The sequence below is a fragment of the Peromyscus leucopus genome, chromosome 1, assembly GCF_004664715.2.
Source record: "Peromyscus leucopus breed LL Stock chromosome 1, UCI_PerLeu_2.1, whole genome shotgun sequence".
NCBI lineage: Eukaryota > Metazoa > Chordata > Mammalia > Rodentia > Cricetidae > Peromyscus > Peromyscus leucopus.
In genome coordinates this window covers 64383564-64410899 of record NC_051063.1, presented here as the reverse complement: position 1 = coordinate 64410899, position 27336 = coordinate 64383564, and the positions used below count along the sequence as shown (strand labels likewise).

Here is a 27336-nt window from a genome sequence, read left to right as displayed (position 1 = left end):
CCACCACCTCCTGTCTAGCTCCTAAATGGAAATGACAATGCTAGGGGAGGGATCGGGGAGCCCTCCAACTCCCAGGAGGCCAATCGCACAGTCCCCGCGAGGTCTCACCCCCAGCTCAGGTCAGTATTCATTCCCTTCTTAAGGCATTCCTGCTGTGGGAGACTTATCTAGGGGAAGAACTCATTGTGAGTGGGTCTAAAACCCAGGAGACCCTCCCAGAGGAGGACAATCCTGTTTCATGGAGAGGATCCAGAACCAGACCCAGCACCAGGTAGATGATAATAGGTAGGTGCAGCAGAAGGTAGGTAGATCTTCGGGCAGTCAGGGGCCACCCTAATTCCCCTGAGTGGCTTATTCTGTTGTGACCAGTGCCCTTAGGCCAGGTTGGAGTTGGGGAAGGGCAAGGCCTAGTCTTCTTCCTCAGAAGCAGGCACCCTCAGGTGTCCTCCTAGGTTTGAGGACTCATGAAAATGCTCACACAAGCTGCAACCAAAAGAGAAACCAAGACTCAGGTGGATGTGAATCTTTACTTACAGAAAAGCAACAGAGCCAGAGGCCCACCAGGGACAGGGGCTTCAGCGGGGTGCTGTGGGGCAGGAGGACAATCACTGGGGGGAGAAGCATCAGGAGGTGCACAGGTCAAATAGCTTTGTGGGGGACGCTGTGAAGACAGAAGGGTCAGAGTGAAAGGGACAGAGGACTGGTGTGCTGGACAGCAAAGCAAGCCCTGTGCACAGACCTGGAGGTAGCCTCGAGAGAGGATGCACATCTGGGTAGGTGTCTGGGCCTGGTAGGAAGTGAGGGATAGAGGGAAATGGGGGGGGGGAGGCGGAGAAGGGCAGGGAAGGGCGGGAGAGATGGGTAGGGTAGGGCAGGGTAGGACAGAGCAAGCCTGTGACCCTGCGAGCTAGCCAGCCCCTGTTTAGAAGGGACACACTTACCCCAGTCACCGGCGGAGGGGGAGGGGACAGGGGAACGGGACGACGGTCACTGAGGGGCCTGGGACGGCATGCCCTCTGTCTTGGGTGGGTCTCCTTCCTCTCTCATGGCCGAAGGCTTCCCTGATGGGTCTATGCCGGATGGCTCTGTGCCCGCTGCCGCTGCTGCTGCTGCAGTGGACACAACCACGGCCGCAGGGGTGGGGCCCTTATGCTCTTCCTTGGAGGCCCGGTAGCTGTTCCCCCAGATGGCGGGCATCTCGGTGACATGCTTGCGGTTCACAGGGTAGGCCCCGAGGGCTGCCAGGATGTTGCGGTGGCGATCTTGGTTATCGGTGTCCATCTCCGTGTAGTACATCTCCAGGGTCAGCGGGGTGCAGATCTTGTGCTGTAGCGGAGGCATGTTTCGGACCGGCAGGGGGATGGGGAATCATAGTGAAAGAAGAGGAGGAGGAAGGGTCCTAATTAAAAACCCACAAAGGCGGCTTTGGCTTCGGGTCAGAGGGTCAGAGGGTCAGAGCCTGAGGCTCCTTGGACAAGGGGGTGGTGTGGTGTGGGGCCTCCACTGGCCAGGAGTCTTTTAGAACTATGCTGTGTGGGAAAGGTGGATAGCAGACTGGTGTGGGGAACCATGCTTGTAATCCCGGCACTGGGAAGGTTGAGGCAGGAGGATTGATGTGAGCTGGAGGCTGGTATGGGCTACATAGTGAATTCCAGAACAGCCAAAGCTAAAAATGTCTCCCCTCCCCGAACAAAACAAAACAAAACAAAAAAACCAACCAAACAACAACAACAACAACAAAAACGGCAGTGGGACTTCAGTGCCTCTGTGAACTCCATCCCAGAGACCAGAGGATAAAGGGGGAAAAAAGAGGAGACATTATTTCTAAAATATGAAGCACTTTAAAAAAATATTGGAATTTATAACTGTCATTTAATAGAGTTGAGATTTTTAAAGTAGAAGGAAATATTTACTAAGTATGCAGAAAGCACTGACGTCCATAATACGTTTAAAAGTCTCTCACATGGGCCAGTGGTGGTAATACATGCTTTAATCCCTCGGGAGGCAAAGACACTATCTCTGTGAGTTCCAGGCCAGCCAGGGCTTCACAGTAAGACTCTATTTCAGGACAATAGTCAAGGAAACAAACCTCTTAAAGTCTAAGGAAAAAACAACAGGGCTCGGTAAAGAAACCTTCTAAAGCCGGTGGTGGCGCACACCTTTAATCCCAGGACTCGGGAGGCAGAGGCAGGTGGATCTCTGTGAGTTCAAGGCCAGCCTGGTCTATAAAGTGATGTTCCAGGAAAGGCGCAAAACTACACAGAGAAACCCTGTCTCAAAAAAAAAAAAAAAAAAAAAAGAAAGAAAGAAAGAGAGAAAGAAAAGAAAAGAAAGGAAGGAAGGAAGAAGAGAAACCCGCTAAGTGCAGGTAGGCCTCCTGCAGTTCTGCCGGCACCTCCTACTTCACTTTAGATGGAAACAAAAATAACAAACAAATAAACAAAAACCCCTCCTCTCTGTTTTCAAATTTTATTTTGTGTGTCTGTCACTGTGCTTGAGTTGGCTGGAGGAGGTCTCCTTGAGACAGGGTCTCTCACAGAACCCGGAGCAAGTCTTAACAACTATCTTGCTCTGTCACCTCACAGTGCTGGGGTTACAGGCAGTCTCATCTGGCCTTTTACTTGGGTTCTGGGGATTTGAATCCAGGTCCTCATGCTTCTACAGCCTGTGCTTTTCCCTAGGAGCCATTTCTGTGGCCCTAAAGCCACCTTTTTCTAGGAAATATTCAAAAGATGGGATCTTGGTATGTTCTGGGAAGTAAGGGGGTCAATCACACAGGGACAGTCTTGTCATGTAGAAGGAAACCCAGGGGTGTGAGATGGGAAGCATCCTCCCTTGATGCTGCCACAGAAAGCCCTCCACATTTTGGCATTGACTAGAGACCATAGGAGGACCATGGTGGTCTCTACTGTCCCTGCCCTGGTCTTTGGTCCCTGAGGCTTACCCGAAGCAGGAAGCCATCTGGGCAGGAGAACTGGTCATACCAAATGGCCTTGTACATGATCAGCACACAGCCCATGAGTGCCATGGCAAAGGCAATCATCCTTGCAGTGGGTACCTGGCAGAGAGAAAGAAGCGGAATTTAGTGCAGGTGAGCTACAGCGGGGCCAGCCTCCCTGAGGGAATGGCCCCTAAGAACTGAGGCTGGGCACAATGCCACTGCCCCTACATCTTGTCTCGTTCCTTGAGGTCAGCTCCAGGACCCAAGGTCCAGGAACTATTCTTTGTAGGCCCAGCTTTGCTGGGATTATGGAAACATCCATGATCAGTTAAGTTGCACGCAGCCAATTGACCCAGAAGGTGCTATTAGGAACTGGTTTGCACTGCCCATGTGGCCTGCAGAAGTTGGTTGTTGTGTGATATTTTGTTTGTGTTCTGACAAATAAAGCTTGCCTGGAGATCAGAGGGCGGAGCTAGACACTAGTTAACCATAGAGGCCCAGCAGTGGTGGCACACACCTTGAATCCCAGCACTTGGAAGGAGGAAGCAGGAAGATCAGGAGTTTAAGGCCACCCTGGGCTATACAAGACTGATCCAGTCTAAAAGAGAAACAGAGCCCAGAGGTGGTGGCACACACCTTTAATCCCAGCACTAGGGAGTGGAGAAAGCAATATAAGGTGGGTGGAGACAGGATCTCGAATTCAAAGAGGTAAGAAGTTTCTAGTGGCTGCTGCTCATTTCTCTGATCTTTCAGCTTTCATCCTCGATATCTGACTCTGGGTTTTTAATTATGAAGACTAATTAGGATCACACTTCAGTTAGTGGTCATCACGGCAGGAGTATTGGGAGAGAAAGCATTGTGTGTGTGTGTGTGTGTGTGTGTGTGTGTGTAACATCTAGTGAGGCAGGTGCATTAGTACCACCCTGGGTGAATCCAAAGAGCGGCACCTTTAATGGTCACTTCCATTGAAGAAACTACGGGAAAGGGCAGGTGTTGCTTCTGAAAATGGAAAAGCATTAGAAATAGTCGGCTAAAAGTGATTATTAAAACCATTACTGTTGTGGTTAAAAGAAGACAAAGAAGAGACATTTGCTAGATAAAAGGTAAAGCTCATATCAGTTTCACAGAAAGCCTGCAAGGAGGTTGGGATGGATTGGGAAACAGGTACTTCCCATGGGAAGTGTCTTCCAGGAGCTCAGGCTGCTCAGAATAAGGCTGGGAGGATTGACAGCTAGGTGCCAGCCATCACTAGAGGTGACATCTGGGTAGGATTGATCCCACTTGTCCTTAGAAGATCCAAGTGGGACCCAACCAGGCAAGCAAGACCTGAATTGCTCATCTAGCCTCTCCCCTGCTCTAACTTCCCACAGTGAGGGGTAATATACTTACTCTGCGTCCTTCCTCTGTTTGACAGGCCAGCCTTTGACCCTCCAAATCTGCAAACTTCTTTGGCTGGTCTGAGGAGGTAAGCTGATAGTCTGTCTGTGTTTTGATGACCACCTAAAGGAAGAGAGGGTGTGGCATTGCTGGACAGCTGGCAGGGACCCAGGAAAGCCCTGAACTGAGGGATTGGGGAGCTGGGGTGGTGATGCCGACCATCTGTCTCTACTGTTTGGTGGCCAACAGAGCTGTAATATCTCAAAACTGAAGCCAAAGGAAGGTGGACATGGAGAGTCTGATGGGGACCACAGCTGTTCAAGGTCTCGCCAGGCCATGAATGGAGTTCCTCACTCTACGGGTGCCTTCCATTTAGGGTGCTGGCTCTCCTACATGAACTTCCCTCTCTGCAGCTCCACAGTCTGGCTCCTCTCTTTCAGGAGGTCTGATCTGACTTCTCTGACAGCTTCCAGAGTCTTGTGCCTCCAGCTACATGGGGCTCAGGCATGGGCAGTTCTAAGCTGTCTGTATTCTTGAGGGCAAAGGATAGATCTGCCCTCAGCATTCATTGTTACAGTAAATGCAACTGAAGCCCACCCAGATCATTGGAGAGCTACCCTGGGCTCCTGAAGGGTCAGGCTAGGCCAGCCTGTGCTATTTTTTCTTCTCACTGACTTCTGCTGAAGGTCACCTATCCCTGCTCAGTCACCTGCCTAAGAAGCCCTATTTTGTGCCCTAACCTAGAGCCCTGCCCAGAAAAGAAAGAAAGGTGTCCTAGTTTGGGTTACTATTGCTGTGATGAAACACCATGACCAAAAACAAGAAGGGGAAGAAAGAGTTTATGTGGCTTATACTTCCACATCATTGTCTATCATTGAAGGAAGTCAGGACAGGAACTCAAACGGCTGGAATCCGGAGGCAGGAGCTGATACAGAAGCCATGGAGGAGAACTGCTTCCTGGCTTGTTCCCCATGGCTTGCTCCTCATACTTTCTTACAGGACCCAGGACTGCCAGCCCAGGGATGGTACCACCCACAATGAGCTTAGCCTGCCCTATCAGTCATTAAGAAAATGCTCTGTAAGCTTGCCTACCATCGGATCTTATGAAGCCATTTTCTCAGTGGAGGTTTTCTCTTCTCAGATGACTATAACTGGTATCAAGTTGACATCAAACTAGCCCACACGAGTGGTAACTGCAACTTGCTGGTCCCTGTTAGATTACATCACAGTCTGAGTGCTTAAATTCTGAGGAATCCAGTGGTTAGTTTACCCTGTTTCAGATGAGGTAGGAGCTCTGGATATGAGAGAGCTAACCACGAGGTCACACTTGTCAGTGGTTAGTTTGGATTTTTGTTCAGCTTGGCCTATCCTCAGGGCACTTTGGAGGAGGCAACATCTACATAAAGCTTACCCACACATCTTTGTCCCTAGGCAAGCTGAGAAAGCCTCCCACACTGTCTCAGCGTACTCACCTGGTCAGAGAATGATGGCTGGAGCTGGCTGACATCCAGGGGACTGATAAGAGGGACACTGTCCATGGCAGACCCTCCTGTCTCCTTGCCTGAATTCCCAGAGAAGCTGAAGCCCAGCTTCACCATGGTGGATGGTGGTCCTTGTCCCAGCCTAGAAACAGAGTTAGACTCTTACAAGTCATCCTATGGACAGCCACATAGCTAGATCTGGAGTAAGGACCCAGAATGGTCCCAACACTCTGCATACAAAATCCAGGGATTTGCTGCAGGGGGACCAACTCAAGGGTTCACATCCCTTCCTGACCTCCCAGCAGTGCAGAATGGTGCCTCTGGCCAGAGAATATCTCAAAATAGAACTGAGGCATCGTCCTCCAGCCAGCCTACTCTGGTGTGTGCTTTAAGGACACATATTCCACTGGGAGGAAAAGATTCAGGGAGCAGTTGGGAGAGCTGGACTGCCAGACTAAGCAGGAGGCCCAGATTAATGTGAATTTGTTAACTGTTGATATTTTAAAACAGAACAAAACACAACAAAGAACATCTATCCCATGCAATATGGGATATGTCCATATTAATTCCCATTGTTTATCTATGTGAAATTCAAAGGAAGGTATCAAAAGTATTCAGTCTGGTGGTGCAGGAAGACCAGGCCTTTGGAGAGCTGAGCTTGCATCCTGCCAGTCAGGTAGTGATTGCAGTCTGGAGGAGGGTGCAGGTCCCACTGACTCCGGGTAAGTACAGAATGAACTTGTTCAAGGCTGGAGAGATGGCTCAGCAGTTAAGAGTGCTTGCTGCTCTTGCAGAGGACCTAGGCTGGGTTTCCAGCATCCATACAAAATGCCTTCACGGCTGAGGGTGGTGGCGCACGCCTTTAATCCCAGCACTCGGGGGCAGAGCCAGGCAGATCTCTGTGAGTTCGAGGTCAGCCTGGTCTACAGAGCGAGATCCAGGACAGGCACCAAAACTACACAGAGAAACCCTGTCTTGAAAAACAAAACAAAATAAAACAAAAATGCCTTCACAACTTCCTGTAACTCTGGTTCCAGGGGATCTGCTGCTCTCTTCTGGCCTCCACATGTTTCTGAATGCATGTGGTATACATACACACAGACATATAAATGTAAACATAATAAATAAATTTTTTTTGTTTTGTTTTGGTTTGGTTTTTTTTCAAGACAGGGTTTCCCTGTGTAGTTTTAGTGCCTGTCCTAGATCTCGCTCTGTAGACCAGGCTGGTCTCGAACTCACAGAGATCCACCTGGCTCTGCCTCCTGAGTGCTGGGATTACCACTGCCCGGCAAATAAATATTTTTAAAAAGGGAGTGTACACTCTGATCTTGTGACTGCTCTCTGTGGGGAAAGGATCTCTAAGCTGACAGATGGAAAAGGAAACATACCATTATTAAAACCCTCTCGGAACTGTGTGTAGCGGTGCTTGCTTTTATTCCTGGCTCTTGGGAGGCAGAGGAAGGTAGATCTCTGAGTTCAAAGCCAGCCTGCTCTATATAGCAAGTTCCAGGCCACCTAGTGATGCACAGTGAGATCCTGTCTCAAAAAATAAAATAAGATACTACAAAACAAAACAACTTCCCATCTCACGTAGAACTCCAATCTTAGACAAAGTCATGCCAAGGTAACCATTTTTAAAAGGAAATGCTGCTAATGTGTTACAAAATTTCCAGAGAAAGAACAAAGGAGCCCTCATCAGCTCCTGAGGTCACCCCTCTTGCCCCTTCACAGCTTTCAAGCACATTGGGAGGAAGGAACTCACAGGTCAGCCCCACCCACAAACGGCAGAGACTTTAAGTTAAACCTAAGCAAGCTGAGTTCAGCAAAATATAAAAAGATCAAAAAACGTTGTGTGTAAGAACCAGGGAGGCTATATAGCAGGGGGGACCCTAGGATGACTGTGGCTTATAATAAGTTTTGGTTTTACTCAATCACTCATTTCACAATGAAACATTTCACAATTAGGATAAGAATTTATAATGTATCAAGCTGATAATAGAAAAATAAATTAAAAAAGTGAAAAACAAAACAAAAAGTTGTGTGTATTCTGGTGTGAAATTTTGAAGGCAATTCCACGGGGCTGGGGGATGGCTCAGTTGGTAAAGTACTCGCTATGCAAGCTCAAGGACCTGGTTCAGCTCCCCAGCACCACAGAGAAGCTGGGCCGGTGGCTAGCATCTGTAACCACAGGGCTGGGAGGAAATGGGCAGAGACATGTGGATTTGGTGGCTCAACAGCCAGCTTGCCAGCAGAGCTGAAACGGAGAGCTTGACGTTCAGTGAGAGACTCTGTCTCAAAAAATAAGGTGGAGAGTCATAGAGGAAAACACCCAAAGTGACCTACGTACACACAGGTGAGTGTCCTTGAATGCATAGGCACACATCACACACACACACACACACACACACACACACACACACACACACACACACTGGAACTGGAGAGATGGTTCAGTAGTAAAGAGCACTTGTTGCTCTTGCACACGACCTAGGTTCAGTTCCCAGCACCAACATGGTGGCTCAAAATGGTTTATAAAACCAGTTCTGGAGATCTGACACCCTCTTCTGACCTCTACAGGCACCAGACACAGAAGTGGTGCACATACATACATGTAGGCAAAACGTTTACTCTGACAAACAAAATAAAATAAATCTAAATTAAACAAAATAAGAAGGGATTGGAGAAATGGCTTAGCAGTTGAAAGCACTGGCTGTTTTTACAGAGGCCCTGGGTTCAGTTCCCAGCACCCACATCGTGACTCACAACCGTCCATAATTCCAGTCTGAGAGGATCTGATGCCCTCTTCTGACCTCCACAAGCATGAGACACACACATGGTACTCAGATATACATTCATGTAAAATACCTATATAAATAAAAGAAAAGATTTTAAAAATAAGAAAAGCTAGCTGGTTGTGGTGGCATATGCCTTTAATTCTAGCACCTAGGAGGCAGAGTTCCAGGACAGCCAGGTCTACAAAGAGAAATCATATTTCAAAAAACAAAACAAAAACCCAAACCCAACCCAACCAACCAAACAAACAAACAGAAAACAACAAAGCCCCCAAAAACCAACCCCCCCAAACCCCAAATAAATAAGTAAATATAAAAAATAAAGTCAGACAGTGGTGGTGCATGCCTTTAATTCCAGCATTTGGGAGGCAGAGGCTGGAAGATCTCTGTGAATTTGAGGCCAGTCTGGTCTACAGAGTGAGTTCCAGGACAGTCAAGGCTACACAAAGAAACCCTGTCTTGATATTCCCCAATCCTCCCCTCCCCTAGGAAAAAAAAAAAGAAAGAAAAAAAGAAGAAGAAAAGCTATCTCTACATTAACAGCCTAAAGGAGATAATCATCTGGGTGGTTTTATCGGGAGTCAAAAAAGATATTTGGTAAAACTTGAAGTTCATTCACAAATTAAAAAATTTGTTTTGCACACTGAGGGCAGAGGGAGAAGAAATGTTCTTAAACCCCATGAAGGTTACACACACACACACACACACACACACACACACACACACACACACACCAGATTAATGAACATAAGTTTTATTTTTTTTTTTAATTTTGTCTTTTGAAAACAGAGTCTCATATAGTCCAGGCTGACTCTGAATTTCTGATCCTCCTTCCTCAGATTCCGGAGTCCTGGATTACAGGTGTGCATCATCACATATGGCTTGAATTTGGGCCTTCTGTTTTGGAGACCATGGAGATGTAGATGACCTTGGCTGTTGTGGTGATTTGCATAAGAATGGCCTGCACAGACTCAGATTGGTTAATTCTTAGTCACTAGGGAGTGTCACTATTTAAAAGGATTAAAAGGATTAGGAGCTGTGGCCTTGTTGGAGAAAGTAGTGAGTTTTGAGGTTTCAAAAGCCCAAGCCAGACCCTCTCTCTCTCTCTCTGCCTGTGAATCAGGATGTAGCTCTCAGCTACTTCTCCAATACCATGCCTGCCATTCCTGCTGCCATGCTCCTCTTCGTGATGATAATAGACTAAACCTCCAAAACTGTAAGCAAGCCTTCAATTGAATGCTTTTTTTTTCATAAGAGTTGCCTTGGTCATGGTGTCTCTTCACAGCAATAGAACAGTGACTAAGACAGCTGATGAAGTCCCAGAAACTGTGGTCCTGCGTGCTCAGCCAGCACAGTTTCACCAGGCAAAGGAACCAGGCCAGAGGTTCAGAGAGTAGTGCAGATTATTCATGGATGAAATAGCTTCTGTGTTTAAATGCAAAGACAAATCCTCCACATATAAAGTACACAAAATGAAAGAGTCCAGGGTCAGTGAGATGGCTGAGTGGGTAAGAGCACTTGCTGCCAAGTCTGAAAACCTGAGTTCAATCCCCAGGACTCACCTGGTAGAAGGAGAAAACTGCCTCATGCAGTTGTGCTCTGACTTCCACATGCGTGCCATGACATAAGGGTGCTCACTCACACACAATAAATAAATGCAATAAAAAATTTGAAGGGCTCAGTGGTTAAGAGTACTGGCTATTCTTCCAGAGGACCTCTGTTCAGTTCCTAGCACCCACAAAGCAGCTCACAGCTATCTGTAACTCCAGTTCTAAGGTATCCAATGGCCTCTTCTGAACTCCAAGGGTACCAGAAATACATGTGGTGCACACACAAACATATATGTAAAACATTCATACACACAAAAAATTTAAAATGACAAAGTCCAGTTATATCTTAGAAAGCAGATATATTTCTATGTCAGTGGCAAAAATATTTTTGAGAAAAAGGTGTGTTAAAATTTTTTATTATTTTTAATTATATGTGTCTATGTGCAATTTTATTTTATTATGTTTTACCTGAGTGTGTGTCTGTGTCCACTTGCAGAGGTCAGAAGAAGGCAACACATTCCCCTGGAACTAAAGTTTGTGTGTATCTGTTCATGCAGTTGTCCTCAGAAGCTAAAGGTATCAGATCCTCTGGAACTGAAGTTACAGGAAGCTGGGAGTTGCCTGGTGTGGGTGCTTGGAATGCAACTTAGGTCCTCTCTGCTCTCAACCACTGAACCATCTCACCAGATGCAGTTTGTTTGTTTTTTTTTTAAATGAAGTTGGGTCTCACTATATAGTCCTCTATAGTTCAAGGCTGGCCTTGAACTCAAGAGTGTCTTGCCTCAACCTCCCCGTGGTAAGCCAGCTAAGATTCTATTTAAATACTTTCAAAGCCCAGGACAGAGATTATGGGCAAGTGCTCCACAGGGAAAGCCATGAAATATTGACTGGAGGGAGGGCCAAGGAACATTGGAATCCTCCATCAGATAGGGAAGGCTCTCTAGGGCAGATTTTTGGAGGTCTTTATGCTTCAACATCTCTGACTGTATTTGTAGAATCAACAACTCCCAATCAAAATTCCAACCAATTTGTTTACGAATTGCTAATAATAAAGCCGATTGGCCAAGAGCAGGGCAGAAAGAGATTGGGCAAGGCAGCCTGACACAGGGAGAATGCTGGGAGAGAAAGGCTGAGTCAGGGCAGTCGAGAGAGATGCAAGCCAGCGCCCAGAAAGCAAGATATGCTAGAGGACAGGTAAAACCACAAGCCACGTGGCAATACATAGATTAATAGAAATGGGTTAATTTAAATGTAAGAGTTAGCTAGTAACAAGCCTGATCTATCAGCTGAGCATTTATAATTCATATTCAGTCTTTGTGTTGGTTATTTGGGATAGGGCATTCAGGACAGGAAATTCCAATTACAATGAACTTGAAACATGAAAAATTTTATATACAAGGTAGAAAGACAGGAACACACAGATGTGTTGACAAAAGAAATGTATCTGCTGGGTACCTGCCTTGAACACAGCAGTGTAAGCAAGTGCTGCTGATGCCTTGTGGAAACACATTTGACACATTCTACACATTCCGACCTCAGTTAATAGCAGAGAGGCTGCTTGTGTCTTAAAGTCCACTTGGAGTAAAGCAGATCTCATCACTACATACATATTTAAACACACATAATGAGCACACATGTGTGTACATACAATGCACACATGAACACAAGAATTTGTTCTGGGTGCGCGAATATGGAAAACTGAGACAACAAAGCACTTCCGAGACAATGCAGGACAATGTTTCCAATCTCAGGAAGAGAGCGATTTCACCAGCGACATTCAGATTTCACCAGATTTCCTTTCATAGGTGGAAATCTCAATAAAATTACCTTCCATGTTGAAATTAAAAACCCCTGCCTATCAAGACAAGACCTTCAAAGAGGTGAAACAAAAACCTTTACAATGCACAAGTGACAACAGGATGTTGTGGGTTAACAGATGTCCCCACAAAGAGGACACCAAGTTTTAACTCTTAGTATCTGTGAAAGAGACTTTATTTGAAACAGTCCTTACAGTTGTAATGGAGTTAAGATGAAGTCCTATTGGAACATGTAGGGGCGGATTATTCCACTGTGGGCATCCTTACAAGAGGATTTGGACCTAAAGGGAATGCCTTCTGCAGATGGAGGCAGGCTGCAGTGACGCAGCTGCTATCCAAAGACTGCTCAGGACAGCAGAGACTGGAAGGAGCAAAGGAAGACCCTCTGGAAGCTTCAGCAGAAGCACGGCTCTGCTGAAATCTGCTTTTGGATTTCTTGCCTCCGCTGAAATCTGCTTTTGGATTTCTTGCCTCCAGGATGGTAAAAGTTGTGGTTATTTTGGACAGCCACCCTCGGAAGGCCAGCTTCCCTCCAGACCTGCAGATACCCACTGCTTCTCCCTCTCTACTGGTGGGGCCGCACAGATGTGAGAGCCCCGAGGAACACAGAGGAGCTGGTGTTTCAAAGCTGTTCAGTGTTAGGGACAACTGGGTGCAGAACTTCCCAGGGCAAGAAAGTAGAGAAGGAAGGCTGGTTAGGGGATGAGGGAGGTATGGCTACGAGGAGGAGGGGGAAAAACAGCATCTACACTCTCTCCCCCATCTCAGGCGGGCCCTCGAAGACACTGGTCCCTTTGATGTGTGTTATACCTGTGACCTTCCGCCTGGCCCAGCCTTTACGGAGATCAGGCAGTTGTCAACAAGAACCTCTTTAAGAGGTGGATCCGGTCCTAAGGAGGAAGCTGGCTCTATCTACGTTGACCCTGGGTACGTAGGAAATCGGATGGCTTGGGGGCAACCCGATGAGCATTGTGATAGAGATGGACCGGAAATTATTATAAAAGAATATAAACGGCTGGCCAGGTGATACGCGGAGGCAAAAGAGCCAGGAAAATGGAAACCGACAGAAGATGGCGTCCTCCCCACGCATCCCAGTCTCTACTACCATCAGCAAGAGACCCCTCCCTCCCTTCCTTCGAAATCCGCCTTTGGTTGCCACGGTGACGCAGCCGAGGGCTATTTTACGTCACCGCGGGTTCCCATGGCAACGGAGGCAAGTCCCCCTCCCCAGCACCATGTCAAATTTCTAGTCCTCCATAGCTAGGCAGAACAACGCAAACCAAGGGCTCTGTGTGGAAAACTCCCCTCCTCTCAGCACACCAAAAGGGTTCATTCTGGATCTTGGGGGACCCCGCTGGGAGATGGCAGGGGTCATAAAGCTTTAGAATTAGGAAGGCGTCCCAACACCACCCACGGGTCCTTCCTCCATCCTACTCTGTCATTTTGTCTCCTAAGGATTTGCTGCTCATTCGCAGTGCTCTCCGGGGGGCGGGGCGGGGCATCTCTGGTCATGATCTAGGGGTTGCGCACAGACAGGATGTTGACGGACAAACGATGGGGGATGCGAACTCTTATTTGAAAGCCCATAAAAGCTGGGCTAGAGGTCACAGACTCGCTTTCACACGCACTCTTTCATGCTGCGTCACACACAAGTGCATGTTGGTGCGGACTCCTGCCCTCGTCCTGCTCCCCAACCAAGCCCACACCACAGCCCTGCTGCAGGGCCCACCCTGGTCTGCTTGCATCCCAGCCCTGTAGGTCCTAGTGGTTTGCTTCTGGTTTTAAGGGCTGTTGTTCTGCGGGGGCCCAAGCAAAGGGGGACAGAGAGGAGGTACACGGTTACTCGCAGTTCCCCACACTCACCAGCCACCTGTGGCCCAGCATCGGAGCCAGCAGAGCCGCGGCAGGTGGTTTGAGACAAGTGGCTGCCCTACCTCCCACCCTCCTCGAACCTTCACGCAGCGACCCCCATCATGCCCTCCCATGCGCAGACAGGAGACAGACTCAATGCTCTCTGGTCAACACCCCTTCTGCTGACCTCTTTCTCCCCATCTGGCTGTTTCCCCTTTTCTTCACCCCACCCCCACAGCAGACAGAACCGAACAGGAGCTGAGATTCGTGCCCCTGGGCCACCTTGGGGATGTACAGCTCCCACTGGCTCTCCCGGACCTGCAGAGGTGGAGCCAGCCCACAGGGAGGGGGCTGCAGTCACCATGGACTGGGTGGGCTGAGGTCCAGCTGTCCCACTGCCTCTGCTACCCTACTATGCCCAGGATGGGGAATTCCAGCCTCCTATGAGATTTGTGCAGTCTGAGCAGCCATAATTCTTTATAATGTCCAGGCTGCCATTGACCTGTAGGGGTTTCTCGACATACCTCGAGGTCTAGGGACCACTCCACCTCAAGTCAGCAGAGCTTCCCCCAGCTGTCCCGAGAGGTCTAATGATCATCCTCCACCCAAGCCAGCAGGGCCAGCCCGATTTCTAGTGGAGACCACGGGGAGGAGATGGCTGTGCTCCATCGCTGGCAGCCATCAGGTTAGCCAAATTACTCCCACATAGACTCTCAACCCCTACACCCATATCCTTGCACATACATCCCACACACGCACACTCGCACACTCTTGCACCCGCTCCCCCATCTTCGCACCTCTCACATCCCTGCACCCTTGCACACCCACGCACACATTCTGGCCCCCTCGTCCCCATTCCAAAAGGAGAAACGTGGAAATGGCTCACAGGCAGCTCACAGGCAGTTGCTGCAGGACGCAGTCGCGGGAGGACGGGGATGCAGTGTGGATGCGGAGGATGCAGTTCCAGACGCTTCGCCACCAGGCGGGGCGGGCAAGGGGCTGGAGCCTGAGAACGAGGCTGTGGTTGCCATGGAGATGCAGGCTGGAGGAGGGACCACTGTGGCTCAGGTGGCCTCACACCCCCCTCCCACAGCAGGCCTCTGCACCGTCTCTAATCACAATCACACAGCTGACACACACACTTCACACACCTCTGACACGCATCTCACATATCTGATACACACTTCACCCCTCCCCATCTCACATACCGCTAAGACACACCTCACACACACTTTGCACCCCTGACACACAGCATGCGGAGTCACACACCGCACCAGCTCTCACACTTCATCACTTTGCTGCAGAGTGCAGACACCAAACCAGAGGAGCCCTGGCTGCTCCTCCAGCTGGGATTCCTGGGTTTAAGAAGGATCCAGAACCTTCCCCTGACCATCTCACAGTAGAACCTGGGGTCAGGACAGCTGAGGTTGGCCTCTTGCCCAGAGGGTACTCCTCTAGGTGTCAGTGTCTGAACTCCTGGGCTGGAAGCTTTCCTAGGACTGGCCTTGTCTATTTTGGTCACTGTTGTCTGTGTAATGCCAGTGTGCAGAAGGCACTGGACAGATGTTTGGTTGAGTGTATGCCATGTGTCACACAGGACATCTCTGGTGGACATGCTTCTCCATGAATGGTGGTGAACAGTGACCGCACTCTGTATCCAGAGCTCAGTCTTGCTGTTGACTGGAATCTTCATGCAGTCATGCATCATGATTTGTTCATGGACAGATGTCTGTTGTTCTCCTTTGTGTCTGTTGCTTGAAATGTAACAACATCCCTGACCAAGTCTTTGTTAGTTATTGCTCTTGGGTAGATGTTGGGAACTGTTGTGAGCTGCCAGTGTGGGTGCTGGGAACTGAACTCTGGCTCTCTCCGAGAGTGTCAAGTGCCATCTCTCCAGGCCCAGCACTATTTTACACTCTTGTCAGCTGTGTAGAGGAGCCCTATTTATCCATCGACACCATTTATTATTGTCTTATAATAGACATTGACACCAGCCTGCCAGCTGGCCAGAACAAACCTCCGCAGATGGTTAGTCTTATTATTCTGGAGGCCAAAGCTCTGAGATCAAGGTGCTGGTGCGGATCCTGCTGACACCCTGTTCCTTGACTTGTGTAGACAGTGTCTGTCATTGTCCCAATTTCTTCTAAGTAGGACACCTACCATACTGGATTAGGGCCTACCCCAATTACCCCATTTTAAATTAACTACTACCCACTTCCTCCTTCTCCTCCTCTTCTTCATTTTCTGTTCTCTTCCCCTTCTCCTCATCCTTCTTCTTGAGACAGCATCTCATGTAGCCTTGCTGGCCTTGACTTCTCTGTGTATCCTAGAATAATGATGAATTCCTGGTCTTCTTGACTCCACTTCTTGAGTGCTGGGATTACAGCTATGCACCATCATACCCATTTATGTGGTCCTCAAGATTGGGACTCAGGTCTCTGTGCATGTTTGGCAAGCATTCTACCAACTGAGCTACATCCTTGCACTAGTCAGCGTTCTCTAAAGGAACAGAGCTGATAGAAGGAATATATACGTATATATGAGATTTATTAGATTGGCTGGGAGTATGTGATCCTGGTAGTCCAACAATGGTTGTCTCACATCGGAGACTGAGAATCCAGTGATTTTTCAACCCATGAGGCTGGATGTCTTAGCAGTCCCAAGTTGGTTCTGGAATCCTGGAGGACTCCTGAAGAGCTGTTGATATTCAGTCTGTATTGGAATCCAGAAGTTGCTTCTGATGCCAAAGCAACAGGATAGATGAACTTGCCAGTGAGTTAGGGCAAACAAGAAAAAAAGGTGAAGTTTCTTTCTTCCATGTCCTTTTATTTGGACTGCTACCAAGATTTAGGGCTTTTCTCCTTGTACTCAGCCGCTTGGGTTTTAATTGATCCCAGATGCGGTCAAATTGATGACCAAGATTATTCATCAAAATCCTCATCTCTTCTGCTGGCTAAATTTATATCAACTTGACACAAACTATAGTCATCTGAGAGGAGGAAAACTTAAGAAAATGCTTCCACAAGATCGGGCTGTGGCCAGCCTGTAGAGCATTTTCTTAATTAGTGATTGATGGGGGAGGGCCCAGCTCATTGTGGGTGGGGTCACCCTTGAGCTGGTGGTCCTGGGTTCTATAAGAAAATGGACTGATAATGCCATGTGGAGCAAGCCAGTAAGCAGCACCCCTCCATGGCCTCTGCCTCAGCTCTGGTCTTCAGGTTCCTGCCCTGTTTGAGTTTCTGTCCAGGCTTCCTTCAATGATGAAGTACAATGTGGAAGCATAAGCCCATTAAACCCTTTCCTCTCCATCTTGTTTTTTGGTCATGGTGTTTCATCACAGCGGAAGAAACCCTAACTTAAAATAGCCCTTAACAGCCTTTTTAAAAAGATCCTGTCTACAAATACAGTCACATTCTAAATGTTTAGAACTTCATTGTAGGACTTTAGGGGAGACACAATCCAGGCAGGGACAATATCCCCCAGGCATGCGTGGTGCACTTTGCTGTTTCCATCCATATAACTCTAACCACCGAAGCTCAGCACCTTCTCATGGGGCCGTTAGTCATCTGCATGTCTTGTTTAGTGAGAGATCAACTGAGATGTTCTAAATATTTTTCAGTGGGGCTGTTTGTCTTCTTGTTATTGAGTTTTTAAAAGGTATTTTATTTTTTTTTTTTGAAATAAAACAGTTTTATTGGCCATTGTCAGGCTATGCAAAAATCTAGAAATAATAAATTTTGTACAAAAATCCTCCAAATAAATAGTAAGCAGGAATGTAACAGCAATATGTAAATTTGTTGCTTTTTCCACGATATGAGGTTAGTAACATTTCTAAGGGCCTATCTGGTGTGAGGGTAGGTTTGGCTCACTGGCAAAAATTTTCTGAACCTTCAGCATGCCTGGGAGCTCTATAGACTCTGGCCAAATCCTTTGAGATTGCCAAGGAAGGTGTCCTTATGGCACTTGGCTGTGCTGAGCCCCATCCACTCAGCTGTGAAAGCATTGTCCAGGTCCTAGTCCGAAAGGAAGTCTGTTAAGTGATCATAGGAGGTCCAGTCCAGAGGATCCCTGTTGAGTGGGTAGCTTATTATCCTTCCACTCAGAGTCACCAGTGGCCTAAAAACCAACTTCTCTCATAGAGAGAAAATATCACAGTTTTTGTCCAACCTTGTCTTCTCAAAAAAAAAAAAAAAAAAAAAAAGAGTTAAACAGAGAGAGGCCATACTTCGCTTCTTCTTCCCTCTTCTGACCTGACACAAAAACCTTCCAGTTTAAAACTTGTAGGCTTTTCCCCCCTTCAGCAGGCCCTGCCAAAGGTCTGGTTCAACAAGTTCAAGGCCCCAGGACATGTTTACATAACAGTTACAGACTGATCAACCACCCTATCTTTCTTCAAACTTAGGGGAGGAAGACTCTCCAGAGACTTTAAAAATCCCAGCTCTAGAGAAGAGACTGCATTTTTGGCTTCCCAAGTCCCGCCTCTGCTTTGCTAAGGGTCTTATTTTCTGTGTGTTTGCTGTATATGTGTGTGTCTCCTCACACCCAATAACCATCTTTCTACAGCTGATGATTCTGTCTGCTGCCGCCGTGATGTTTGAGTTTCTCAGCTGCTACCTGCTACCTACTGTGCTCAAGATTTTTTCTTGCCTCTCATTTCTTTTTGGGGGGTGGGAAGTTCACAACAGGGTTTTTCTTTGTGTAGCCCTGGCTGTCTTGGACCTCACTCTGTAGACCAGGCTGGCCTCCAACTCACATAGATCCCCCTGCTTCTGTCTCCCGAGTGCTGAAATTAAAGGCGTGCACCACCACACCCAGCTGCCTTTCAATTCTTTAGCTGGCAGAGAAGACCCCTAGACCTCTCAACAGTGACAGTTCAGTACAAAGGTCTTCCTGCTCATTCTTTCCTGCTACAGCCATGAAATGAGGAGTCGGCCTTTGACCAGACTCGTGTGCTTCAACCTCTGTCCTGGTCATCGGATGTTGATGGAATATTAATGTTGTTAGTTATTAATTATTAGAAGTAGCTATTAATGTTGAAAGCAAAGGTGACTCTCTCCCCAAGCAACCGCACTAATTTGTTTTCTGTCTTGTTCATTTCCAGCTCTCTGCTTCTGGCATCTTGGCAGGGAACTCAAGCTTCTGGATTTTCTTTTCTTCATTTCAGGAGTCAGGAGTTTATCAAAAGCCTTGTCTCTCTCTTCCATTTTTGGATAGATATGCTTTGCTTGCACGACAATTTTCACCCCTCCCAAAGTTACGTTATTAAGAGATTAAGGATAAAGATACCTTGAGGTATAATCTTATCTATGTAGACCAGGCTAGCCTTGAACTTGTTATTCTCTTGGCCTCACCTCCTGAGTGTTGAGATTACCAGTATTCTCCACAATGCCCAGTTCTTTCCTTTCTTTTTCTATCTATCTATCTATCTATCTATCTATCTATCTATCTATCTATCTATCTTTATGTAGCTGGAATTTTCTTTGGACTGCCAACCAGCACCCAGATAAAGACATGGAGACGTATTACTAATTTTGAATGCCTGGCCTTAGCCTAGGCTTGTCTCAGTGGTTCTTTTAACTTAATTTAGCTTGCTTTTATTCATCTATATTTTGCCTCAGAGCATTTTTCTTATTATTCCTAGCCACTTCTGGAGTCACATGACTGAATGTGATGTCACCAGTCAGGCAAAATGCTTAGTTACTCCAGGGCCTTATGTTTTCCATAATCCATGTGCAGTGTGGTCATGTAATCTGCACACAGAGTGATCACATAATCTATGTGCATGTGTGGTTTAGCTATGTAAGCCCATATATACATGTGCCAGGTGACCTATAAAAGCCGGCTCTACCCGCTCCCTGCTCTCTCTCCTTGCTAGAAGTAGTGTACCCACCTGCGCCTTTCTTTTCTGTAGGCCTATCCACCTCCATCTTTCCCTTTCTTAATAAAAACTCTTATAGTGGGTTCTGTTATACCTTGTGTTTTCTCATGCCTGGTAAATAATGTTACCAAATAAATAACAATTTTACTTTCCTTTCAGTCTGTATGTCCCACTTTCCTGCTTCCTTCATGTCTGTCTGTCTGGCCCCTGGCATCTCCTTTTCTCTCTTCTTTTTCAAGCCCAAATTCCTCCTCCTACTTACTTTCCCTGCTTGGAAGTTCTACCTATACCTCCTCTCTCACTATTGGTCATTCAGGTTTTTATTAGGCCAATCAGGTGCCTTAGACAGGCAAGGCAAAAACAGCAACACACCAGGCGGTGGTGGCACACGCCTTTAATCCCAGTACTCAGGAGGCAGAGCCAGGTGGATCTCTGTGAGACTGAGGCCAGCCTGGTCTACAAAGCGAGTTCCAGGAAAGGCACAAAAGTTACACAGAGAAACCCTGTCTCGAAAAAAAAAACAAAAAAACAAAACAAAAACAAACAACAACAACAACAAAAACCAGGAACACATCTTTACATAATTAAACAAGTATTCCGAAACATATTTATTTATTTATTTATTTATTTATTTATTTATTTATTTATTTATTTATTTATTTATTTCTATGTAGCTCCAGCTGTCCTGGAACTTGCTATGTGGTGTTAATCCCATCGATCAAGAATAAGACCACTGCCACAGTTAGAGCCAAATTTGAAACAAGTTTTAATTTAATTAATTACTAGCCAGGTGAATGGGCTCTGGCCAGTCCATACTCAGGTTTCTGGGAAAGGGCTCCAAATCAAGTTTTGCAGCAGCTTAAGTATTTCCCATCAGGTCCAATCAAGGGCAAGCATACTTCCTGATGTACCTCAAGCCTACATCCAATCAGGGTTAAGAGTACATCCTGACCTATTTCCTGCTTGTGAACCTTCCACCCACATGTTATCAAGCACATCCAATGCAGATGGGTCAAACAAACTTGTTTAGGGAAGTGAAAACACGTGACTTGTTATCTCCCATAAACAACAGCTTCCAGCTCTTCAGGAACTATCTGTCCTTGGGCAAGGGGCTTGCAGATCAGCAGCATTTTTGTTTCACGGATCTCTAAGGTATAGCAATTAAAACTTAAAAATATAACTTTGGCTCCTACAGTAGACCAGGCTGACTTCAAACTCAGATCCACCTGCCTCTTCCTCCCCAGTGCTGGGATTAAAGGCAAGTACCACTACGCCTGACCACTTATTTTAAAATAACTGGTTGAAAGAGGTGAAAATGTAGCTCAGTGGTAGAAAGCTTCCCTAGAAAGTCTCTAATACTATAATAAACAGCTAGTTGATGAAGACTGTATACATTCAAGAAACAAGCACTACATTTCATATATGCATGCATTGTGTAATGATCTCCATAGTCCTACAAACTAATGCATACATCACTACTCACACTGTTCATTGACTTCCCCCATCATAAATTGTTCGTCTTTCCACTTGCAGTTAGTGCCCTGTGACAACATCTTCCTACTCCATAGCCCTGGCAAGCACCCTTCACCTTTCTTCCTGATTTCAACATTCTCCATTCCAGATTAAATTGGGTTTATCTGGTATGTGTCTTCCTGAGTCTGTGTTATTTGATTTGGCCTAATGTTCTTTCATCGCTGAAGCTCCTGCACATACAGAGTGGAGGGAAAGCAGTGTTCTCGTCCTGCTCACAGTCTAAGGATCTGTCGGTCTTTCACCACTAAATTTGATGCTTTCAGCACATGAATGTACACACCTGTAATCCCAGTGCTCAGGAGGTTAATCAAGGAAGATCATGAGTTTAAGAACAGTCTGGGTTACATAGCAAGACACACTGTTCTAATTAAAAAAAAAAAAGCAAGCACAAATAGTAAGAAAGATGCTTGCTGTATGTTTCTTGGGGGAAAGTTTTTTTTTTTTATTTCATTAGGTTTAGAAAGCTCTCTTCTTAGTCTCCTCACTTTCGTGCTAAGAATTAAAAATATAGCCTAGCCCTAGTTAAATGTCTTTTCTTTAAAAAAATTTACTTTTAAATTTATGCATGTATATATATGTGTGTGCACATATGCATTTACCTGTGTAGGGAGCCATGGAGGCCAAAAGTGTATTAGATCCCCTAAAGATGGAGTTACCAGAAGTTACAGGTGAGTGTTACCTGCCCAGGGTGGATGCCCAGAGCTGAATTGTGGTCCTCTGCAAGAGCTGTACACCCTCTTAACTGCCGAGTCACATAGCCACCCTGTAGGCAGAAGTTTCTGTCCTGTCAGCAACTCCCAAATACCCGGTGGCCACTTCCTGAATAATTGACTCAGAGGCTTAATATTAAGTATAAATGCTTGTCCGGTTGCTCAGGCTCATTACTAACTAGCTCTTACACTTAAATTAATCCATTATTCTTATCTATGTTTATCCACGTGGTTTGGTACTTTTTCTCAGTATAACATTCTCATCTTGCTTCCTATGCATGTGGCTGGTGACTCATGACTCTGCCCTTCCTCTTAGTTTGGTTGCCCTGCCTCTACTTCCTGCCTGGCTACTGGTCAATTAGCAACCACTTTGTCAAACCGATTAGAGTGACAAATCTTTACAGTGTACAAGAGGATTATTCCACAGCGCCACCCCACCCCCATTTCAAGCATAAGTGGATACTGGATTTTGTCAAATGCTTTTTTCCCCCATTAAAATAAGCACATGCTCTTTATTCTTCATCTATAGTGTAGAACATTAATTTTAATTTTTAAATACTAGACCAACTTTCCATTCTTGGGATCAATTTATGTGTACTTTACTTGCTAATATTTTACTTGCAGAAGATTATTGGTCTGTAGTTTTCATTTTCATAAACTCTTTGACTTCAGTGTCGAAGTGTTCTCATTACTTTTCTAATGCTATGACAAAACACCATGACCAAAGCAACTTATAGAAGGAGATGTCTAATTTGGAGCTTATGGTTTTAGAGAGTCAGAGTCAGTGACCATCATGGTGGGACGCATGAGAGCAGGCAGAGTACTGGAGCAGTTGCTGAGAGCTTATATCTTGATCCATGAACAAGCATCACACACACACACACACACACACAGACACACACACACACAGGGGGGGGGGAGGTTAAGTGTTCTGTGTTGTATGGGTCGGTCGAAGAAAGAGGTCACTCCAAGATGAATTCTTCAGGCAGCAGGGAGGGAGAGCCTCTGATGGACTGAACCTCAAGCAGCCATTCAAAGGCATATTTATGGATTGTCACACAAAGTTGCTTTTTGGGTAAACAAGTTCTTCATACAAAAGCCCCTGATCTGATCTATCCAGTTTTTTCTGAAGGAAAACATCACATCCCTGACACTCCAGTCCTTCCTGCATACCATTTGCAGTACCCAATAATCCAAGAGCTTCAGGTGTGCCAGAAGTGCCTTATGGCCATTGCCATGCAAAGACTGTAAAGCTCGCTCAGAAAAATAATTCTGTTGCAAAGACTGTAAAGCTCGCTCAGAAAAATAATTCTGTAAATCATGGAAAACAATCACTGTTTTGTTATTGTTGTTGTTGTTGTTTTTTCAAGACAAGGTTTCTCTGTGTAGTTTGGTACCTGTCCTGGATCTCGATCTGTAGACCAGCCTGGCCTCTAACTCACAGAGATCCACCTGCCTCTGCCTCCACCTTAAATTAGGGTGTGTGCCACCACCGCATGGCTAACCATCACTGTTTTACACAATGATTTCTTCAAAGTACTTTTAGAAAACAACTACTCATTCCAATGTTTACCCTAGATACATGACTCTGCTAGACTTCTACAACATTTCCCCCTTTGGTTTAAGCCATATTAATTACATTGAAGATTACACCACCACACAGTGAAGACAGCCTTTTCTCTTTTGTGGTCTCATGGTCTTACATAAATAAGCCAGAGAACATTTTAAAGCCAGTAAAGTTATCACAGCAAAAACAACTAAAACAATCGCTAGGATAAGAAATCTATTTAAATGATTTATAGGATTAAATGAAGCTATGGTATCTGTAAGGCTTTCCATAACATTTATCCCAGATACATCAGGCAACTTATTTGAAAAAGTTCCCTTAATTCCTTGTTGTAAATCATAAATCATTTGAGAAGAATTAGGGTGACTCAACAAATACATTTTAATATTTTCCCAATTGTATTTGCTCTCATTAAACTTTAAAGGCGTAATATAATAAGATATAATATTCCAATCACATTTTAGTTTAATTTGTTCTTTCAAAGTCACTAACTGATCCCCCAAAAGTAACACAGCTTGTTTCAAGTCTATCTATTTTATTCTGTTGAGCCCAAAGTTCTGCAGAATGCTGATGCCAGTCTCTAACAAAATCAGCAGTTTGAATTTCCTTATGAAGGGCCAATCCAGCTGTTGCAGCAGTAGCAGTCAATGCAATAATTCCCATAACTACAGCAATAACCAGTCCAGTCATCCAATGTGTCCTTCCTAATATTCTTTCAGAAAGTTTCTGGATTAGAATCAGCACAGGTGAATATTGCCATGGCCTCAACAGCTTCACTGGCATCCAGATTGCTGGCCTTGGCTCTAAGAATATATAAACTTTCAGAAGTGACATCTAATAACAGACTAGCATTAATACATGTATGAGGAGTACAGCACTCACAAGTGATACTATAGTTATTAGGGTGCCATTGTAGGCCCTTTCAATAATATATAAGGTAATGGCACACATGCTACAAAGGTGGGACTTTGATTTAATCTAAAGGACAAAGTGTAATTAGCATCATTAACCTTTAACTTCCCTTTCTATGCATTAAGTGAGCATAAGGCAGTTGCTAATTTCCAATTAGTCTGAACTGAATTGCCAAATTGCAACATAGGACCTGACATTTCAACTCTATGCAGTTGGATAGGTTCATCAACAGTAGAGCTAATTTTTTCTAGTTCCATTCAAACTATACCATTACCATTTCAATTTTGAGTGAGAACGTTTTTCTCCAGGGAAGCCATAAGAACTTCGACCAATGACTTCCCCTTAGGAGATATTAACAAGCTCCTGAGGGTTCTCACTTTTAATTGTTGCTAATGTATCTAGTCAGATTCCTTGTTGATAACCCACATCTTCCAAAACATCAGATTTATGGAACTAGTAGCATTAATCTACAGTCCTCTAAAACCAAATGCATGAAGCATATAAAATTTATTATGAGAATCCTTGGTAGTATAAACTATAAATAACCAAATTTGAAAAGTTATATTTAGACAGTGAGTTCCATTACCAATACAAATAGGAATTCCTTGCACTTCCACAGCATAATTTATAATTTCCTTACCCTCTTCTTCAGGCTTAGCAGGTCCTCTGTGGTCATGAAGACCAGGTAGTTGCCAGTGGTCATGTCAAAAGAGCAGCAGGTGGCAATTGAAGTTTGAGATGTCAGCCCACCAGGAGGAAAATCCTTGATGGATGAATCTTAGATAGGCAAGGCCCCGAGACCACAGACTCTAGACTGTCTTTTGCTTTTGCTGTGTCTTTACATGTTTGCTGCTTCCATCTTTCTCTGGTATCTGGCATGTTGTGAATGGGTGTGGGGAGTTCCCTCTGCCTATAATGTAGTGTGTTTATCTCATGGAAACATCCCATTCTACTGGGCATGTTTACCTGTGGATTATTATGAAGATGATTTCTTCTTAAGCTGTACTGTCTAATCGATAAAAATAATGTTAGTTTAAATAGAGTTTTGATCATTAAAAATATAAACAAGGAAGTGTCACACAGCTCGAACACATGAGTTTCTATTGAGGAGCTGTATAGACTGTGGCTTAGGTTAATGATTAAGAAAAATGATTGATTCCCAGTAGCCCAGGTAGTTTAAATTCTTTTAATCTTAAAGTTGGGAGATGTGTTCACTGGTTTCATAGTGCATCATAACTGAAACAAATCTTTGAAAGTAACTTAAAGTAAGACTAAGATGTTTCTGTCAAATAGCTTTGAGGTGAAAAACCCAAGAAGACGATCTAAAGTTTTAGAAAGGCACATAGTTGAGTGAAGAACTCTTTAAGATCAGGGAACAAGAACAAAGCAGCCCAATTATCATTAACAGACGTGCCTTTCTTGCTAAGATTGGTTGATGACCAAAGGTGATGATTAATTCCTTGTATTCATTTCTGCCCTCAGTCCCCTGATATAAAAATCTATTGATGAATGGGTGTGCACCCTAAAGATTTAAAGTAGAGCTGACTGATTGTTTTTCTTGTATAAAAGTTTAGGTTTGTGATTCCTTTAAAATTCCTTGTAAGATTACCTTTCAAGATAAGTAGTAAAGTGATTTGGTCCTTTCTTTTTAACTGCAAAATGTAGCCTGCCAGTAAAAAAATACCTTGCTTGCTCACACTCTGTTAATCTATAACAAGTTGCTTGGGTATGAATGTATGTGGGTTCTTGGGATAATTTGTTTTTCACCTATAATACATAAAATGTTTAATCATATTAAGGGATATGGAAAACATGCTGTTTTTTACTTGTGTTCATTGTAATCATTCACTTGAAAAATAGACTGTAACCACATTGTAATTTTTATATTTCCTGAAAGATTTTGCTGGGGTATATAAGCTGGAAGGGAAAGAATAAAGATAGAATTAGAAGGACTTAGAAGGAAAACATCAAGAATAAGAAATAAAAGCTGACCAGCCTTTAATCCCAGCACTCAGGAGGCAGATGCAGGCGGATCTCTGTGAGTTCGAGGCCAGCCTGGTCTGCAGAGTGAGTTCCAGGACAGCCAGGACTGTTTTACGGAGAAACCCTGTCTCAAAAAACAAAACAAAACAAAAATGACAAACAAGGAAGAATAAAGATAAAGTTAGAAGGAAAACATCAAGAATGAGAAAATTAGGGGGAGAACATCAAGAGAGTTAGAAGGAATACAGCAAGAGAGACAGAGGGACATTTCTGGATAGAGATAAGAGAAAGGAGAATACAGAATAAAGGAAACCATCAAGAGAGCATGTGTGTCTTTCCCCTAACCTCCTCAGATAAAAAAGTCACAGTAGGCCAACTATGGATTTCCCTTCAAGTCCTGCACTGCTAGAGGCTGACCCCAGGCAACAAAAGGTAGCTGAGAGGATTCATTGACCACAACAGGAATATCTCTATCTCCCCAACTTACCCCTTGTTAATTGGTGGATTATGAATGTAAGCCCAGTAAGTATGATTCGTCCCTGTTACCTGTACAGCTACCACAGACAACAGAGCAAGGCACAAAGTTGTAGCACTCAAAGGTTTCCTAGCCAGCTAAACTATTGCTTCTCCTTGTTCAGTCAATTTCTTAAGCTGTCCCAGGTAGGAGGACCAGATGTCTGCCTTAAGGGCTTCCTGTATCTCTTTCTTCCACAACTTTTTGTCTCTACAGAAACATAAGCATAACCTCAGCTCCATCATAACACCTTCCCTGGTTTCCATTCTGATGTGAAAACATCCATGTAGTACACAGGCTGACTCAGTCCAGCAGATTTTTATGATTCAATGCCTTTCAGCAGCTGTTGTCTCTGCTTCATTAGTATTTAAAAAATTTAAAGTTAGTAAAGCATTATGTAATCCATAATTACATAATGGGAACCTGGGAA

General features: G+C 45.1%; 1 protein-coding gene across 3 annotated transcripts; it reads right to left on the bottom strand.

The window, feature by feature from the left end:
- Nucleotides 1-508: 508 nt before the first annotated feature.
- Caly (calcyon neuron specific vesicular protein) lies at nt 509-14901 on the bottom strand. Of its 3 annotated transcripts, XM_028869637.2 has the most exons (6): nt 14696-14901; nt 5791-5941; nt 4331-4441; nt 2945-3058; nt 942-1326; nt 509-661 (listed from the first exon to the last, which is right to left on the bottom strand). In XM_028869637.2, exons 2-5 carry the CDS (start codon nt 5914-5916, stop codon nt 988-990), a joined length of 690 nt encoding a protein of 229 aa, XP_028725470.1. In that variant the 5' UTR covers nt 5917-5941; nt 14696-14901; the 3' UTR covers nt 509-661; nt 942-987. The 3 variants fall into 3 exon arrangements, with proteins under 3 accessions (XP_028725470.1, XP_028725454.1, XP_028725479.1); XM_028869621.2 differs by having other exon boundaries at nt 509-1326; XM_028869646.2 differs by lacking the exon at nt 14696-14901 and adding an exon at nt 14334-14645 and having other exon boundaries at nt 509-1326.
- Nucleotides 14902-27336: the final 12435 nt, after the last annotated feature.